General features: G+C 39.8%; 1 protein-coding gene across 1 annotated transcript; it reads left to right on the top strand.

Annotated features, from left to right (window-relative positions):
* Positions 1-632: 632 nt before the first annotated feature.
* Positions 633-11537, top strand: LOC117965742 (tripartite motif-containing protein 16-like). The gene is made up of 6 exons (XM_059016580.1): positions 633-1265; positions 4119-4214; positions 4389-4622; positions 4777-4936; positions 5222-5287; positions 10614-11537. The coding sequence occupies exons 1-6, from the start codon at positions 687-689 to the stop codon at positions 11144-11146; spliced, it is 1668 nt and encodes a 555-aa protein (XP_058872563.1). The 5' UTR covers positions 633-686; the 3' UTR covers positions 11147-11537.
* The last annotated feature ends 7533 nt before the right edge of the window (positions 11538-19070 follow it).

The following is a 19070-nucleotide window of genomic DNA, read 5'->3' as shown; positions in this document are numbered from 1 at the left end:
TGAAATGAATAAAACAAATAGTGCACAGATTTGAAAAGTAGGTCCCTTGATTGTCAGCTTTGTTTGAGTGTCTGTTCTGTATAAAATGGTTTTAACTCATGAAATCAGCACTGTAATAAATGAGTATGTCAGTAACGTACACACCCTGTCTGATAACACTAGAACATGTCTAGTTCTCATAATATACAGCCTCCCCTGGACTGGAGGGACCACCCTTCACGTTCTCTTAGGGGAGGTGGAGCAGTTCAGACTCTGTGCCTCAAGCTTTCTCTGAACTGGAGGGAAGAAAGCAGTTGGTGCTCAGAGACAAGTTTGCGGTTGAGGACTAATGGACTTTGAGATGTGGATTAATGCCCACAAAGATTGAACTCCACCAAACTCACTTCCCTTGTGAACTTCTGAGGATTCAGACCCACACAGAAGTGAAGGTCTAGTGCAGTCAAATACATACTGTAGCTATAGAAGGGTTACTGTGACAATGCCATTCTCAAACTCCAGTCCCACTCACAACTCTCTCCTCTCCGCCCCTCTCACACTGATTCGGCAGTTTCTGCTCAGCCTGCTTGTCTAAACCTGGCCTCAGTCCCAAACCCTGCCTCTCCTCCTTTACACAACTCCAGGAAATCAGCACAGTGAAGTCTTGTTTCTTGTTAAATCGTCAGTCTCTCTGTCTCACTGCAGCAAGAATGGCTTCAAAAGTATGGTCAAAGGATCAGTTCAGTTGTCCAGTGTGTCTTGATATATTGAAGGACCCAGTCGCTATTCCATGTGGACACAGTTACTGTATGTGGTGTATTAAGAACTACTGGGATCAGTCTGATTATGGTGTCTACCGCTGCCCCCAGTGCAGAAAGACCTTTACCCCGAGGCCTGTTCTGGGCAGAAACATCATGCTGGCTGAAGTTGTGGAGAAATTAAAGAAGACAGGACTCAATCCTCCTCCTGTTCAAAGTTATGCTGGACCTGGAGATGTGCCGTGTGATTTCTGCACTGGGAGAAATTTCAAAGCTGTGAAATCCTGTTTGACGTGCCTGGCCTCTTACTGTGAAACACACGTCAAGCCACACTATGAGGGGGCTGCTTTCAAGAGGCACAAGCTGGTTAATGCAATTGGAAATCTGGAGCAGAAGATTTGTGCTGAACACCAGAAGGTTTTTGAGGTCTTCTGTAGAACCGATCAGACGTGTATTTGCTTGTTGTGTTCACAAATTGAACACAGGAGCCATGATACAGTCTCAGCTGAGGCAGAAAGGACTGGGAAACAGGTAAGCATTTGAACCATTTCCTTGTAGCTATCCCAGAAGATAAGAATTCCCAGGGATATTTAACATGTCTGTTTACTAGGTTATACAGTTCCACATTAGACCAGATTTTAATTGTATATTAAGAGCTATTTAAAGAGCCCTAGTTTTTTAATTGCTCTATCTAAACTATGATGTACTACAATGTATTTCAGGGTGTAACAGGGGTGTTGTTATGGGTGTGGCTATCGCTGATTGACAGGAGAGACACAGGAGGTTTTCTTTCATACAAAAACACAAAACATTCAAAACAAAACACTGCTTGAAAACAACTAGAAAATAAAAGTTGACCAAACAAGAAAGGAGGTCCAGCTGCAGGAACAGTCTCCCTGACACCTCCTCTCTAGACTTGGGTGGGATTAAAATCCCCTAAACTTGTTCCCTATTCCTTCCAGTGCTAGCGATCAATTTAAATATGCCCTGCCATATCTAGCACGAACTTGATTATCAAAAATATTATTTACACTCAAACAAAAACACACTATTTACACGTGCAGGACCTCAGCCCTGCCTCACAGGGTAAGAAGGATTTGTTCAGCTGTTTTGTGGTGCATTGGAATTTGTAGTGTAAAATTAGCATGATTTATATTCCTAGTGTTTTTTATATGTATCTTGCAACTTAATAAAATCATATATCAGTTCCATGTTCAATATATTATAGTTTTATTGGTTAAACTGTTTAAAAATAAAATTCCTAGCAAAGTCAAGCACCTAATTTAAAAACAAAAGACCAAGATTAATATGATATACAATATACAAGATTAATATGATATTCAATATACAAGATTAATATGATATTCATTATACAAGATTAATATGATATACAATATACAAGATTAATATGATATTCAATATACAAGATTAATATGATATTCAATATACAAGATTAATATGATATTCATTATACAAGATTAATATGATATTCAATATACAAGATTAATATGATATACAATATACAAGATTAATATGATATTCAATATACAAGATTAATATGATATACAATATACAAGATTAATATGATATCCAATATACAAGATTAATATGATATTCAATATACAAGATTAATATGATATTCAATATACAAGATTAATATGATATTCAATATACAAGATTAATATGATATTCAATATACAAGATTAATATGAAACACAATATACAAGATTAATATGATATTCAATATACAAGATTAATATGATATTCAATATACAAGATTAATATGATATTCAATATACAAGATTAATATGCTATACAATATACAAGATTAATATGATATTCAATATACAAGATAAATATGATATTCAATATACACAGGGCTTCTGTCTTTCGGTGTTTATTAATTTCATTAACCCAAGATCCAGTCATGCTTGTGTTTGTAGTGATGTGGTGGAAATATGATCCTCGCTTGGAAAATTGGTTCTGCAGCCGGAGGATGGAGCGAGCTTCACCCAGTGCTGCCTCTATGATGCAGGGCCTCTTTAATATATTGAAACAATGATTGCAGCACAGGGATCATAATATCTTCTTAATAAACTAATACATCACATTTTAAACAAGACTTTAATAATTGTGTTTTGATATACAGTAAACAAAACCCATGCCTTTAAAAGTGACACATACACATCTATCTGCACTGGCAGAGCTGCTGTGCCCGTGCCATGTCGTTCTTGCCAGTCTGCCCACAGTGAGGGGTGTGTTTTTGGGAGGATTGCTTGTACTTTTATAACGTTTGATCTTTCAATTTATAACCACAATCTAGCTGAGAAGAATTATTTTTTATTGAAAGCTCAAAGTCAGTGGAGCGTGTATCAAATTCAAGATGGCTGCTAGACAGAAATAGTAGCTGAATTTGGTGCGTTAAAAACATTTTTACATGATTAAAAGAGATATGTTTAAGTTAGTTTAAAACGAAATGTAATAACCTATTTAGGATTTTGTTTATTAAAATCTACAATTTCTTTTGCTCACCCTACTAGTCCCCTCTTTCCTTTGCTCTCTTCCACAGCGAAGTCCTTCTGCTCACGGGCTCATTCTTCTGGGGATTTTGTGTATTTAGGCATTTTTACATTTCTTCACAATTTTCAATTCTGTTTTAAATTCCACGAGTGTGTGAATCCTCTCTATTGAACTGTAATATAGCTTTAAATCCCACGAGCAAGAACAACCCTCGGTTTCTAATTGTAATCTCGTTTTAAATCTCACAAGCATGTGCAATCCTCCAATCCTCACATGGAAAGGGGTGAAGTCAACATGAATTGAGAAACCATGTCCAATGTTTTTCTGGTGTTTATTGGGTATACACTGATTTCATTGTTTTGTATCAGGGCTGTTTTATCTGTGTTTATCGGTTAAAACAGGAAATCAGAAGCCCTAAATATCCATTAAAGAGAAAGATGTTTCAATTACTTAGGTGCTTCACAAAACAAACATGTGACACATGCTTGATCAGCCATCATTCACTGTTACTAGTATGAAACAGTACCATCTAGTGGACAGCTACTGTGGATCAAGTGTCCTTTTGTATTGCTGGCAGCTGTGCACTAGATGGTGTTGTATCTTACTACTTTACACACATTGTCTGATCTAGTCTGTGCTACAGATGTCTATGGTGTGCAACTAGAACTGAAGTCAAAATATATTTGACTCAGAATTATTGCACACATTGTAAAGATGTAAGGGGACAAAAAAATAGAAAATATATTTGAAATAAATGATTCTGTCAGTTTCAATAGCATACTTAAACAGGCCTGTGATGGGTGTGACAGGATATCACTCAATGCTCCATCAGATATGTCACTGTGTCACTGTGTTTCTACACAGAAGCAGCTGGGAAAGACACAGACAGAAATACAACAGAGAATCCAGGAGAGACTGAAAGACGTGGAGGAGCTGAAACAGGCTGTGGAGTCACTGAAAGTGGGTATTGACAAAAGGGGATTATTATTATTATTATTATTATTATTATTATTATTATTATTATTATTATTAACAGATTGACTGGAACACATCTACAGAAGTTTACTGTCTATGCCTGATGTGTTTTTGATATCAATACTAACCATGTCTCCTTTACTGTGTTCTTTCACTCAGAGATCTGCATGCATAGAAATAAAGGAAAGTGAGAAGATCTTTACTGAGCTGATCCGATCCATTAAGAAGATCCACACTGAGGTTATTGAGCTGATTGGAGCTAACAAGAAGGCTGCAGTGAATCAGGCTGAAGGACGCATGAAGAAAATGGAGCAGGAGATTGCTGAGCTAAGGAGGAGAAACGCTGAGCTGAAACAGCTTTCAGAGACAGAGGATCACATCCATTTTCTACAGGTAACATCACTGCTTGTTAGAAAATCTCAAGTACATAACTGGGACGGTTTCAGACAGACCTCTCCAATTGAATGAATCCTTGTTTTTCCTCAGGAATGTTTTGGACCCCATTCTGTTTCACTGAAAACTCCTTTTCTCCACTTTCTTGTTGTAGAATTTCCAGTCTCTCTGTGCCCCTCCTGAAGCTGGAGACTTACCCAGCGTTACTGTCAATACAGGCATCTCTTTTGGGGCTGTGAGGAAAGCTGTATCTGAACTTAAAGACCATATTGAGGACTTCTGCAAGGGGGAATTAGTCAAAATAACCACAACAGGTTGGTGTGAAATAGATTCCTTTGGTAGAGATTTCTCAAATAGACCATGGCGTGAGGAGGGACAGGACATGCAAGACATTAATAAAGACCTCTTGCAGATTGTTGGCTATATGAATATTGCAGGAGGGAGACAGCAGGGAAGAATGAGCAGGGAGGAGAGATTTTTACACCCTGAAATGCCGTGAATAAGCCTGGTTTCTTTTCAGATTGCTGTTTGGAGTCTTGTGTGTGTTGTGCATTAATCCACATGTTTCAATTCTATTTCCCTCTTTTTTTTCTGCCCAGTGAATGAAGTTGCAGTTTACAGTCTGCAGGCTCCAGAGCCAAGGAACAGAGCTGAGTTTTTAAAATGTAAGTCTGTTTTCACTGAAACATTTGATTGAAAGATGTGTCACTTCATTGAGAGAAGAGCTAACACTACAGAACAGGGAGGGGTGGAGCTTGAGGGCAGCAATTATTGTTATTTATTAGTAATTGTGAAGCCATTAATCTACACTCCTCTCCAACAAGTATTGGTTCAGATGAATACATGCAGAATGACTGGGGGAGGGGCATTTGTTGCCTGTTTTTCCACTCAGACCTTTCTCTCCCTAAATATCTTGGTATCCCTGAAGAGATAATCATCACATCTTTTAATACATGTACAATGCATGTGAAACCAGTTGTGGGGTAAAATGAACAGCTATCCCTCCCAGTCATCCTGTGCTGGTAGTAAATGTATATTGCAGTATCACTGCACTTGTGGGATGGATTGCTCATTAAAATATTAGACAGATATTTGAAGAGTGGACGATATTCTTTTGAAGATATTTAGTAAGCAAGGGGTCTGAGTGGGTAAAATGGCAACACATACCCTGTAGGAACATTAACTCTTTGTGGTCCTATGTCAGACCCAATCCGACATTGCGATATTCTCTTTCCGGTCCAATTTCAGACCCTGTCCGACATCATCAAAAAGCCGCAAAAAAAAAACAGGTCTCTAGTTGTTTTTTTCTCCGGTAAATGCCAAGAAAACCGTTCAATGGCCGAGTGAGACCGATAGGAGCTGAAAGGGGGAGTGTGACAGGGTGGTGCAAGGGACCACAGACCAGAGACAGACTGCAGTTCAAACAAAAGACTTTTATTAAATAAGAGACACAAAATAAACAGGCACGAGGGCCAAACAAAAAGGTTCTTAAACACAAAAAATAAACACAAAGTAAAACTTACATAAATAAGGCTTCCAGGCTGAGCTATGCCTTCACTGGAATGCAAAAAATTCAAAAAACAGCACACAAAGGGAAAAAAAACCCAGCAAGAAACACAAAATACCCCCTTGCTTCCTCAGCTACCTCTCTCTACTGAGGAGCTGAGGACTCCTTTTATGTCAGGTGGCTGGGTGCTGATTGATTGTTAATTACTCCCACCTGACACAATAAACCTGGGCAGGGAGGGGAATTTAACCCTATCCCTGCCAATATTTACAAGGCAGTTTCTCATGACAGCCCCTTCAGCCCCGACACCACATAGATAACACTGACATAAACAAACAAGATAGCTGCTTCTGCAACCAGCGCTCAAAGAATGACAGACATTTGCAGAGCTTTTTTTAGATGTTAATAGTAATAAAATAATTACTTGGATCACGTGATTGAGGAGCTTGGTGATAAAACGAGTGATCAGGAGATGATTTATCAGTATGCACGACTATGAAGAGGTATGTGATAAATACAGCGAACAAGGAGCGGGGCTGGAGAAGCAGTACTGAGAGTCCTGTTGATATGCAGAGACTTTTAAACCTGTTGTACTGTGAAAAAAATACTTTTAAACAGCGCGTCTAAAATAAACTGAGGATTCATAGAGCAGGGAGCAGACAAAAAGGGAGGAGGGAGGATGCAGCAGGGAGCATGCAGGAGAAATGAATTGTAACTGGGGTTAAATTAGGTGCGATCCTTATTTTTCCATTTTAAACGTGATTCAAATGCGTTTGTCTCTAGACTGATGTGAACTGGGGGAACGCTAATCAAAGGTTATCAGCATTTATATTTATGTAATGTCAACTAGAAAACTCTGCTATTCAGAAGGAGCTTCTTTTTTACATGGGATATAAAAAGAAAAACTGTGTCATGTAAGATATAGCAAAGTTATATTTTGAAAAACCGCAATGTGAAACAACACGGAGCACAGAAATGACACATTTTTGCATTGTCGTTGATACACTAATGACTCAATAATCATCAATTGAATTTGTAAAAGGGGGGAGAAAAGGTCACACACTTATTCAACTATAACACATACATTGGCATGTGTGTCAGCCGTTTTGACCCTGAAATCAGTGTTGGGCTGAGCAAATAAGAACTGAACATTGTTTAGGAGCTGCCCCTCTGTAAATATCCACAGAGAAATTAGCAGCCCAGCGTGATTTAATCTCTCACATACAAAGTCAACCATTCAGTTTGGAGCAAAGTCTGAATAAGAAACAAGCGAATAAGAAACAGGTGAATAAGAATCTATCTTCAGCCTCGTGTGAAACTGGTCATTTGTGAACAGGGTTCAGGTCAATTCCTTTTTTTCAATCTCAATTCCTTTTTAAAATCAATTCCCATTCCCTTTTAATCAATTCCAACACATCATTGATCACAATTGTAATTAGCAGTATTCTGTTAAAATGAGCTTCTCGCAGTGGCAACAAATTACATTGAATTCACTCCTGTTTGTTACTCAATTAAATCGACTTCAGATGAAAGATGTTGAACAATCACAACAATTATTATAATGTCTCTAAAATATCAATTCCAATTCCTTTGAAGGAATTGCTTTTAAAAAGGAATTGCCTCAACCCTTGTTGTGCATATGACAGGCTCTGTATTAATAGAGGGGATCGTATCTTACAGGATCAGATATGACAGGCTCTGTATTAATAGAGGGGATCGTATCTTACAGGATCAGATATGACAGGCTCTGTATTAATAGAGGGGATCGTATCTTACAGGATCAGATATGACAGGCTCTGTATTAATAGAGGGGATCGTATCTTACAGGATCAGATATGACAGGCTTACTCCCCCACACTGGGGAATACATGGCAGCATTAACTTAGGATACTTGATGATAATAACCTGGCTAATTAGTACTTCACATCACACAGTACTAAGCAGCTGGGTTATTTTTTGCAAACATGTTAGTAGTTTTATAGTGTGTTTACTGTGTTAAGTAATAATATGTAATTGAACTGAGTGCGTTTTAATTTCAGAGTTTATGTAGAAATGGAAGGACAGAAAGGAACTGTACAATATCTATAGAATACAGCATGGGGTGGTGTGTGATATGAGAATGTAATGCACACCGAGGGGGTTATCCAGGCATTACATGCTCATGTATCACACACACACACACACACACACACACACACACACACACTGCCCCATGCAATATTTTTATAATCTCTGCTGAACTCCATAAAGAATTGTATTTAAAATAACAACAACTTTGATAACGTGAACACAGTTTAAAATAAGGTTTGCATTGTGTGAGACAGTACAGAGAAAACCGCAATTGCTGTGGTCTGTACTAGGAGTGATATGCGACTGCAACCAAAGAGAACACTTAGAACTTGTAACTTAAAAACAGCACGTTCCCTTTCAAGCACGAAATGGGTATCAACCCCTTTAAAAAATATATAAATAAAAGTACATTTAGAAAAAGAAACTCTTCTGATAATAAGCTGACGTTTCCTGGAGTTTTTCAGGTGTTGTGGAGCTGAATTCTTCTTCTCTGCAGAGTGACATTTCTGTTTTGTTTTTGTTTTGTTTTTCAGTCGTCAGGGTTTCCGTGGCAATTGTTAGGGAGCGTGTTAAAATGACGCGCTTTCACATTTCTATTTTTCCATTTCTGTGTTCACGGGTTTGTTCTGAGGGTGGTTGTGTTTGCTCACATTTCTGTGAACCCTTTTTGTGTTCAGTCCGAATCAGAGTGTATTTCAAAGCCCGTTGGTGTGGGTCCGGGTGATTTTTCGGGTGTCCGGTTTCTCCATGTTCGCGGTGACTCCCTCATGGAAATGCAGCTCTGTCCTCAGATGGGATGCGGAGCGGCTGTTGCCGAGGTGGTTCCGATGTTGGAAACGCGGGTTTCTCTTGGATTGATCAGGGAGGGCTGGACGGGTTTCTTTATCAAGCGCTCCCGAGAGGATTGTGGGATGTGCTGCTGTTTAATATAACGTTATAACTACATTAATAACATACGCGTACAGACACCTTACAGTACGCTGCTAAAGAATAAGAATCACACGAAGCTGAATAATGTATAAAGAGATATTAAAAATAAAACATGTCTATATATGTTCGTTGCTGTGAGGGCAGATTCACATCCCAGCGCTTTGGTATCTCTGGGTTTGAAACGGCGCTCCATAAGTATAACACCAATTATTATTATTATTATTATTATTATTATTATTATTATTATTATTATTATTTAGTTTTATTTTTCAGAAATATAAAAAAATATTATTTTTTTCTATTTTTTGTGCGTGTTTGTAAACATTATTTTTTGTACTATAATAATTTATAGTAAAATATAGAAGTTTTACGCAGGGAGGATGGAGGAGGGAGCAGGGAGGATGCAGGTGGGAGTAGGGAAAATGGAGGAGGGAGCAGGCAGCATGGAGGAGGGAGCAGGGAATAGGGAGCAGGGAGGATGCAGGTGGGAGCAGGGTGGAGGGGGGAGGGTGGAGGGAGCAGGGCGGATGGAGTAGGGAGAAGGGAGCAGGGAGGATGCTTGTGGGAGGAGGCAGGAGGGTGGAGGGAGCATTCAAGAGGGAGAAGGAAGCATAGAGGAAGGAGCATGGAGGATGGAGGAGGGAACAGGGACTGATGAAGCAGGGAGGAGGGAGTGATTTGAGGATGGCGCAGACAGTGACTGTTGTATGTTTCAATTCTATTTCTCTCTCTTTTTTTTCTGCCCAGTGAATGAAGTTGCAGTTTACAGTCTGCAGGCTCCAGAGCTCATTAAAAAATTAGACAGATAATTGAAGAGTGGATGATATTCTATTGAAGATATTTAGTAAGCAAGGGGTCTGAGTGGGTAAAATGGCAACACATACCCTGTAGGAACATTAAGTGAACTGTAATTGTATGCAGAGCTGCATTTGATTGGTTCCAATTGAAGAAGTTTGATAAGATCGAGGAATTATAATGAACAAAACAATCAAACAGCAAGAGGGTTTAAAGGGTTCATAAGGTCCTTTGTATTTTATTGTGTTGCATGTTCCCATGTGTTGCTACAACTGTTTACGTGAGGTGTGTGTATTGTTTTAATTATTTTTATTTTTTTTTTACATTTTGACCACTTTTTTATACTTATAGATGGCTTCACATGTAACTGCATGGGCCTCTCAGAACTACATTTCCCATCATCCTCCTGCTCACATATGTAATTGAGATGGAATTACCAGTGAGCAGGAGGATGATGGGAAATGTAGTTCTGAGAGGTCCATGCCGGTCCACGGGAAGCCATCTTGAGGCAGAAAATGCAATTTAAAAGTTTAAAAAAGTGGTCAAAATGTATTAAAAAAAAATTAAAACAACACACACACCTTCCATAAACAGGATGTGAGGATGCAGCAGGCAATGACTGTTGATTTTCTCAGTGATTTGACTTTTCTAACCGTCTCTCCTCTACCCGTCCTCTTCTCTTCAATCAGATTCCTGTCAGCTCACACTGGACCCCAACACAGCGAATAGAGAGCTCTGTCTCTCTGAAGGGAACAGAAAGGTGACACGGGGGGAAGAGAACCAGAGATATCCCGCTCACCCAGAGAGATTTGATAGCTGGCCCCAAGTGCTTTGCAAAGAGGGTTTGTCTGGGACTCGCTGTTACTGGGAGATTGAGTGCAGTGGGGGATGGGCTTCTATAGGAGTCACATATAAAGGAATCAGCAGGAAAGTAGAGGATGATTCTGGTGTCCTTGGATTCAATGACAAGTCCTGGAGTTTGCTCTGCTCTGACTCCAGTTACACTGCCTGGCAAAATATCAATCACACTGAAATAACTGCCCCCCGCTCCCCCAGAATAGGAGTGTATCTGGACTTTAATGCCGGCACGCTGTCCTTTTATGGCGTCTCTGACACAATGACCCTCCTGCACAGATTCCAAACCACATTCACTGAGCCGCTCTATCCTGGGTTTGGGCTTTGGGATTATGATTCCACTGTAACAATCTGCCAGCTGAACTAGACTGTTTTGTGTTGTAAGAAACCCTTTGTATTGAACTCCCTGTCTGTCCTCTCCACTCCTCGGGTGAAGGGAATGTTCAATCTGACACAACTTTGGATGAAAGTTAGGGGGTAAAACGGCGCCACCTGCAGAGCGAAACGAGGGGAATTATTTGTTTTTAGCAACGAATGGATTTCATACGAAGTAACTGTATTTAATTTATTTTTTAAGAAATGTTATGTTTTATATATATTTTAAAAAATGGCATCCAATATTCAGTGCTGTAACAGTTTTAAAAAAAGTGAACTTAAGTTTGCTTTATTGTGTGTGTGTGTTTTTGTTTTTTGATTTCCATAAAAAATGTTTAATATTTCAGATTTTAGTAATGTGATTAAATAAAAAATTAAGGTGATAGACTGACTTTTTCTTATTTCTTAATACTCATCAACATGGTTTTTCAAATGAGAATGAGAAAGAAAGAGGGGAATGAGAGAGAAAGAGGTCTGGTAACGCATAGGGAAGCATTGTAAAGCACAGAGAGGTCTGGTAAAGCACAGGGAAGCATTGTAAAGCACAGAGAGGTCTGGTAAAGCATAGGGAAGCATTGTAAAGCACAGAGATGTCTGGTAAAGCATAGGGAAGCATTGTAAAGCACAGAGAGGTCTGGTAAAGCATAGGGAAGCATTGTAAAGCACAGAGATGTCTGGTAAAGCATAGGGAAGCATTGTAAAGCACAGAGAGGTCTGGTAAAGCATAGGGAAGCATTGTAAACCACACAGAGGTCTGGTAAAGCATAGGGAAGCATTGTAAAGCACAGAGAGGTGTGGTAAAGCATAGGGAAGCATTGTAAAGCACAGAGAGGTCTGGTAAAGCATAGGGAAGCATTGTAAAACACAGGTAGGTGTGGTAAAGCATAGGGAAGCATTGTAAAGCACAGAAAGGTCTGGTAAAGCATAGGGAAGCATTGTAAAGCACAGGGAGGTCTGGTAAAGAATAGGGAAGCATTGTAAACTACAGAGAGGTCTGGTAAAGCATAGGGAAGCATTGTAAAGCACAGAGAGGTCTGGTAAAGCTTAGGGAAGCATTGTAAAGCACAGGTAGGTCTGGTAAATCATAGGGAAGCATTGTAAAGCACAGAGAGGTCTGGTAAAGCATAGGGAAGCATTGTAAAGCACAGAGAGGTCTGGACTCTAACCCTGGGCTTGAGACTCAGCTCAGTGATTTGGATTCCTGAACAGCTTCTTAGTAAAGGTATTATTCAGCATGCCGCCGCACCGTGAACTAATAAGAAAAGACTTTCAGTACCTGGCAGGCTCTTGTGACATATCAGGCGGGTCATTCTCTTTACTCCTTCTTCTTCTCCTTGGAGTCGGGTCCATGCCTCTCTCTACTGAATCACTCGTTCCTCAGTTAGCTGTGTTTCTCCTCTGCAACACAATTGAAACAAGTCAGTTGTGGGGTTTTGGATTTGGTCCCCACCTGGCTACCGAGTCCCCACTTGGTGGATGTGTAACCACACCTAAGACCCCACTTAGATAGGTAGACAAGAACACAAACACACACACAAACACAAATACACACAGGAACTGACACACACAAATACACACAGGTACTGACACGCACACAAAAATACACACAGGTGCTGACACGCACACACACACACACACAGATACTGACAAGCACACACACACACAGTTACTGACACACACACAAACACAGGTACTGACACGCACACACATACAGGTACTGACACACAGGTACTGACACACACACACACACACAGGTACTGACACGCACACACACACACAGATAATGACCCGCACACACAGATACTGACACACACACACACACAAGTACTGACACGCACACACACACACACAGGTACTGACACACACACAGATACTGACCCGCACACAGAGATACTGACACACACACACTCACACAGGTACTGACACGCACACACACACACACACACACACAGGTACTGACACACACACACACACACACACAGGTACTGACACGCACACACACACACAGATACTGACCCGCACACAGAGATACTGACACACACACACTCACACAGGTACTGACACGCACAGACACACACACACAGGTACTGACACACACACACACACACAATCACACACAGGTACTGACACCCACACACACACAAAAATGCACACACACAAACACACACAGGTACTGACACACACACACAGTGCTGACGCTGGGAAGCTTGTCTGGAGACTTATTGATCCCAGAATCTCATCAAGCAGCTTCTTGAAGGATCCCAGGGTGTCAGCTTCAACAACATTACTGGGGAGTTGGTTCCAGACCCTTACAATTCTCTGTGTAAAAAAAAGTGCCTCCTATTTTCTGTTCTAAATGCCCCTTTATCTAATCTCCATTTGTGACCCCTGGTCCTTGTTTCTTTTTTCAGGTTGAAAAAGTCCCCTGGGTCGACATTGTCAATACCTTTTAGGATTTTGAATGTTTGAATCATATCGCCGCGTAGTCTTCTTTGTTCAAGACTGAATAGATTCAATTCTTTGAGCCTGTCTGCATACGACATGCCTTTTAAACCCGGGATAATTCAAAATGAAATTCAAAGTGCAAAATGAAAAAACTGATTTACAGAATTGACAGGGGGATTTTTATTTTGAAAGGGTTTCAATTCAACGACCCTCTGGTCGGACATTTTTTCATTGCATATCATCTTTAAATCCACCCTCCAGTTTTCACAAGGCTCTGTAAAATTGTGTTCTACCCCTTTCAAGAAAGAGGAAGGAATTAAAAAGACTAGAGTAAAAGTCATTGAAAATACGGGCTAATCTATCATAGATAACACTGTGTAACATTTTTTTTTTTTTTTTTTTTGGTTCCTGGGTAGTAAGTGTTATTTCCTAATTGCTTATGCCTCAAAAGTATAGAAAATGGCTATTATTCCCCACAAACTTTGCTTTTGTGACCAGGACAGTGATATTTTGAAATTTACCTATTTTCCAGAACATTCCAGATAGATTCAGTGCTGAGTAAACTTGGAGTAACTTCTAGAACTTTCTAGAACTTTCCAGTAATATAAATAGTAGTATAAATACAGGGGCCTTAAGCCCACCAGTTCAGTTTAGTTCCAGCTGCCTAAGTGGATAGATATCTGCATTTTTCTGAGATGGCATCAAGGTCATAGGAGACTTCAAAATGGTGGCATTCCTGATGGGTCTCCAAGGCGGTTTTACCAAGTTTCCCTGCTATCTTTGCCTTTGGGACAGCAGGGACACCAAGGCGCACTACCACAGGCGGGACTGGCCACAGCGGACCGAGTTCTCTATGGGGAGGAACAACGTCAAGTTTGAGCCACTGGTGGACCCCCGGAAGGTGCTGATGCCACCACTGCACATCAAATTGGGCCTTATGAAACAATTTGTCAGAGCTCTAGATAAGGAGTCGGCAGCCTTCAAGTACCTTCAAGACTTCTTCCCTAAGCTGTCTGAGGCAAAGGTCAAAGCCGGTGTCTTTGTCGGACCACAGATTAAGAAGATCCTGAAGTGCAATGAATTCCCCAAGAAGCTCACTAGTAAGGAGAAAGCGGCTTGGAACAGCTTTGTCGCAGTGGTTCGGGGCTTCCTGGGCAATCACAAGGCCGAATACTATGTGGAGCTGGTTGAGACTCTGGTGAAGAACTACGGCACAATGGGCTGTAGGATGTCCCTCAAAGTCCATATCCTTGATGCTCATCTTGATAAATTCAAGGAGAACATGGGAGCGTACTTGGAGGAGCAAGGCGAGCGCTTCCACCAGGATATACTGGACTTTGAACGCCGCTACCAAGGACACTATAACGAGAACATGATGGGAGACTACATTTGGGGGCTGATTCGTGAAAGTGATTTACAGTATAATCGTAAATCTCAAAAAATTACTCACTTCTAAATCTTTTGTAGTCATTTTTGTATTACTTTAGTATAAATACATGTTAATTTGGATTCATATGTTGTTTTTTTCTGACTTTATGTGAACGAAAAGACACAAATTTGCCCGTTTTCTCATTGGAAATAGGTAAATTTCAAAATATCACTGTCCTGGTCACAAAAGCAAAGTTTGTGGGGAATAATAGCCATTTCTATACTTTTGAGGCATAAGCAATTAGGAAATAACACTTACTACCCAGGAACAAAAAATGTGTTACATAGTGTACTTTCAACAGAGTTGAGCACCACATGGTCAGATACCAAACAGAATCACATTGCAGAAAGGTGTCAATACAAAATAAAGCACTCAAGTCTTTCATATAGTCCAATTGATTTTATTTTAGGATCTAGATGCTTTGTTTGTGTGATTGTTTTCATCCCCTGACAGTGTGGTTTCTTCCTGGCATCAGAGCGCTGGATCCGCTGCTCCCTGCTTCCCAAACCTCCTTCAGCTTTCCTCATCTGGAGAAACAAGAGACAGAGAGATCGTTGATAGACTGTGCAATTCAAACTGGGACACAGAGATCATTGATAGACTGTGCAATTCAAACTGGGACATGGCGATCGCTGATAGACTCTGCAATTCAAACTGGGACACAGCGATCATTGTCAGACTGTGCAATTCAAACTGAGACACAGAGATCATTGATAGACTGTGCAATTCAAACTGGGACACAGCGATCATTGTCAGACTGTGCAATTCAAACTGGGACACAGAGATCATTGATAGACTGTGCAATTCAAACTGGGACACAGAGATCATTGATAGACTGTGCAATTCAAACTGGGACACAGCGATCATTGATAGACTGTGCAATTCAAACTGGGACACAGGGATCATTGATAGACTGTGCAATTCAAACTGGGACACAGAGATCATTGATAGACTGTGCAATTCAAACTGGGACACAGAGATCATTGTCAGACTGTGCAAGTCAAACTGGGACACAGCGATCGTTGATAGACTGTGTGGCGACTGCCACACAATGTGTTTGAAAAAGCGCAACACCTGCTTAATTCTTAAATGAATTGCAGAGGACCTGGCCAGGTTCTGTCCTATCTTATATTCTAGTTGCTAATATTATACTACATGCATACTCCCTTTATATTTTTCAACAGTGAATAATATTATATATGATGGATACTTTATTATAAACTAATACTATGCTCATTAGTTTATTTTTCTAATCTAATCGTTTTGGCAGCAGTTCTATGTCTGGTATTGCCTTGCTGAGATGTAGTACTTTCTAATTACTGCTGCGCTTTTCTCGTTTTTCTGGCCCTATCGGCTTGCCATAGTTTTAAGGCTGATTTTTCCCTCGTGTGTTTGGTAGCCGGGGATTTAGAAAAGATGGTGATGACATCTCTGGGTGTGTTTTGTTTGGTACGCTGTGCGCTCTTAAGACTTGCCGTTTTTGAATTTTTGGTTAAGTTTGATTTTATTAGCAAGAGTCCCCACTTTAAATCTTCGACATACTTCTTCTTCTTCTTCGGCACGCTACTCCTCTTACACCGTTTAAGCTACAAACGCCGTTCAAACTTTAAAACGTGTAGACCGGTCTGGAAGAGGGTGCTTGTATACAACTTTTTGATATCTTTTATACTTTTTAAACTATTAAGTTTTTTTCCTTTTTTTGTCCATCTTCATTCACTTTAATGGGACTTTTTCCCCCATTGTTTAAAAACTCCCAGACTTCCAGCATTATATTTCCTGTAAACGATCTAACTTTTGACACAAATCAGCTGCTTTGACCACTTTCCCAACAAGTAAGACAAAAACTGAGAGTATACGGAATCTTCCTCTACTTCTCTGCTATTCAAATCTGAAATCAAAACAGAAATAACTTTTACCAATAAAGAGGTACACCTGTTTTAGTAACCGCATCAACTAAATTTTCTCTAACGTTTTATAAACAACTGAAATTTTGACCACTTTCCCAACAAGTTAGACAAATACTTAGAGGAAATGAAATCTTCCTCTACTTCTCAACTATTCAAATCTGAAATCAAAACAGGAATGGCGTCTACTGATCAAGAGGTCCAGCTGTTTTAGTAACAGCATCAACTTCTTTCAGGAGGCTGCTTCCCGCTGTTGAATTAACTGCCATAGAACTTTGAGAAATTTCAAATTCTAGCGCATTCTAAGCACGAGACAATCAGTAAACAACGTGACTTTTGACACAAATCAGCTGCTTTGACCCCTTTCCCAATAAAGCGAGCCCCACAACTGTACTGGTAAAGTTACCATCTAGTTTGATCTTCTGTTTCATTAGTCTGGGTTGTCTACAGGTCTGGTTGTTTTAAGTCGCAGTTTCCTTTGCTTAGGTATATTCGGTCTTACATAGACATTGTAGCTTCGACCCAGCTTTACTAATGTTTGTTCTTACACTCAAGTTGTATGCTTTATTTTTTATTATTTTTATTTTTTTTTTCTATTTTCGTTTGGTCAGCCCGAGCTTTGTCGTCTCTTTCTCTTTTCATCTTGATGCGTCGCTGTGAGTGCGGTAGCTCCGGGTTTTTGAAGCTGGTTTAAAAGGTCCGGATCGTTTCATTGTTCTGAAGAAGACTCTACTCCACGAACCTGGACAGGACTGCGTGAGATCCGGGTTTGTTCTCTTGCTGATGGATTATCATTTTGTTTTTTGAATGGCCATTCTGTTTTGTTTTTTGTGAGAGACATGTTTTGTTCTGTTCGCGGATCTCTGGATTTGGACTGTTATTTGAACTATTTTACAGACTTTTACAACTGAAGCTGTTATTGACTGGCGGTCCTTCTAATATCTCTGCATTTTGCAATCAGCTGTGTCATTCTGTTGATGTTTTGCTTCATACTATGAAGTAGTGATTTCACTGTAGTGTCGAGTTTTCCTTTTAAGATCATTTCAGTGATTGCGCTGCAGTTTATCTATGCAGAAGGGGTTGAGCTGGCGTTTCTCTATTGTGGGGTTTATGCTAACGTTTATACTAGTATCTGTTTGCACGGCAGCTTATTTAAATTACCATATGGTCGTTTTTTTAATATGTTTTGATGTCTTCAGGGTTGGGCAGATGTATCATTTGTATTATTGGCATGGCGAGTGTGAGGATTGTTGTCAGCTATTTGGTGGGATAGACACTAAACAGTAGTAATTGCTGATGCATATTAACTGTCCTGGATTCCTTTTCTTCGCTCTAGCTGGATACTACATGTAAATGAAGTGACCGTTACAATAGTTTCTAGCAGATTCCTGTATACAGTAGAATCCTGTTAGCTGAATAGCGTTTGAACTTGATGCTGAAGTTGATGGTAACACTTTATATGAAGGTGTCATTTTTAAATAGTTTATTAACACGTTATAGATGCTTAAAAGATGGGTTATAATGTTTTTATAATGCATTATAGAACATGTAATACAGGGTAGTAACAGCATTTACTAAAGTGTTATAAATACTGAATAGATCTAAGAAATCTGCAATACATTTAAATCTAAAACTATATTAGCTGTAAACAAACCAGGACAAATCACATTAAACACAAATGATTTACACTTCATTGTATGGGTCATTTATTTTAAATTAATCTGCTTATTTAATGGTTTTTTATTATTTGTACAAAAATAGCAACACCTGCCATAGCAGTGTCAATATAGTGTAGGGCTTCCATGGGCAGCCAGCACGGCACTGATTGGACGTGGCAGGTAGTGATTCTGCAAGGTGCTTTTTAAATTGTGCTGGAGGGATATGGGACCATTCCTCAATGATTACCAGCCTCTAATTCCTTCAGGTTGTGTTGTATTGGGGGTGGAAATCTTCAGTCAAGTCAGAATGGCCCATACATAGAGAGAGTCACATCACTTTAGAGACTGTTCCTTGTGAAAAAGACTCAGTAGTAATTTGTGCCGCCTTGAAAATGGAAACATCTGCCAACCAAGCACCTCTTATCAGCCCTCTATCAAAAGTCTGTCAGATCTATTGCCCTGTGGTCCCGTCGTGACTGA

The sequence above is a fragment of the Acipenser ruthenus genome, chromosome 53 (genome assembly GCF_902713425.1).
Source record: "Acipenser ruthenus chromosome 53, fAciRut3.2 maternal haplotype, whole genome shotgun sequence".
Taxonomy (NCBI): Eukaryota; Metazoa; Chordata; class Actinopteri; order Acipenseriformes; family Acipenseridae; genus Acipenser; species Acipenser ruthenus.
Note: the sequence above shows the minus strand (reverse complement) of the source record. Positions and strands in the feature narration are given on the sequence as shown.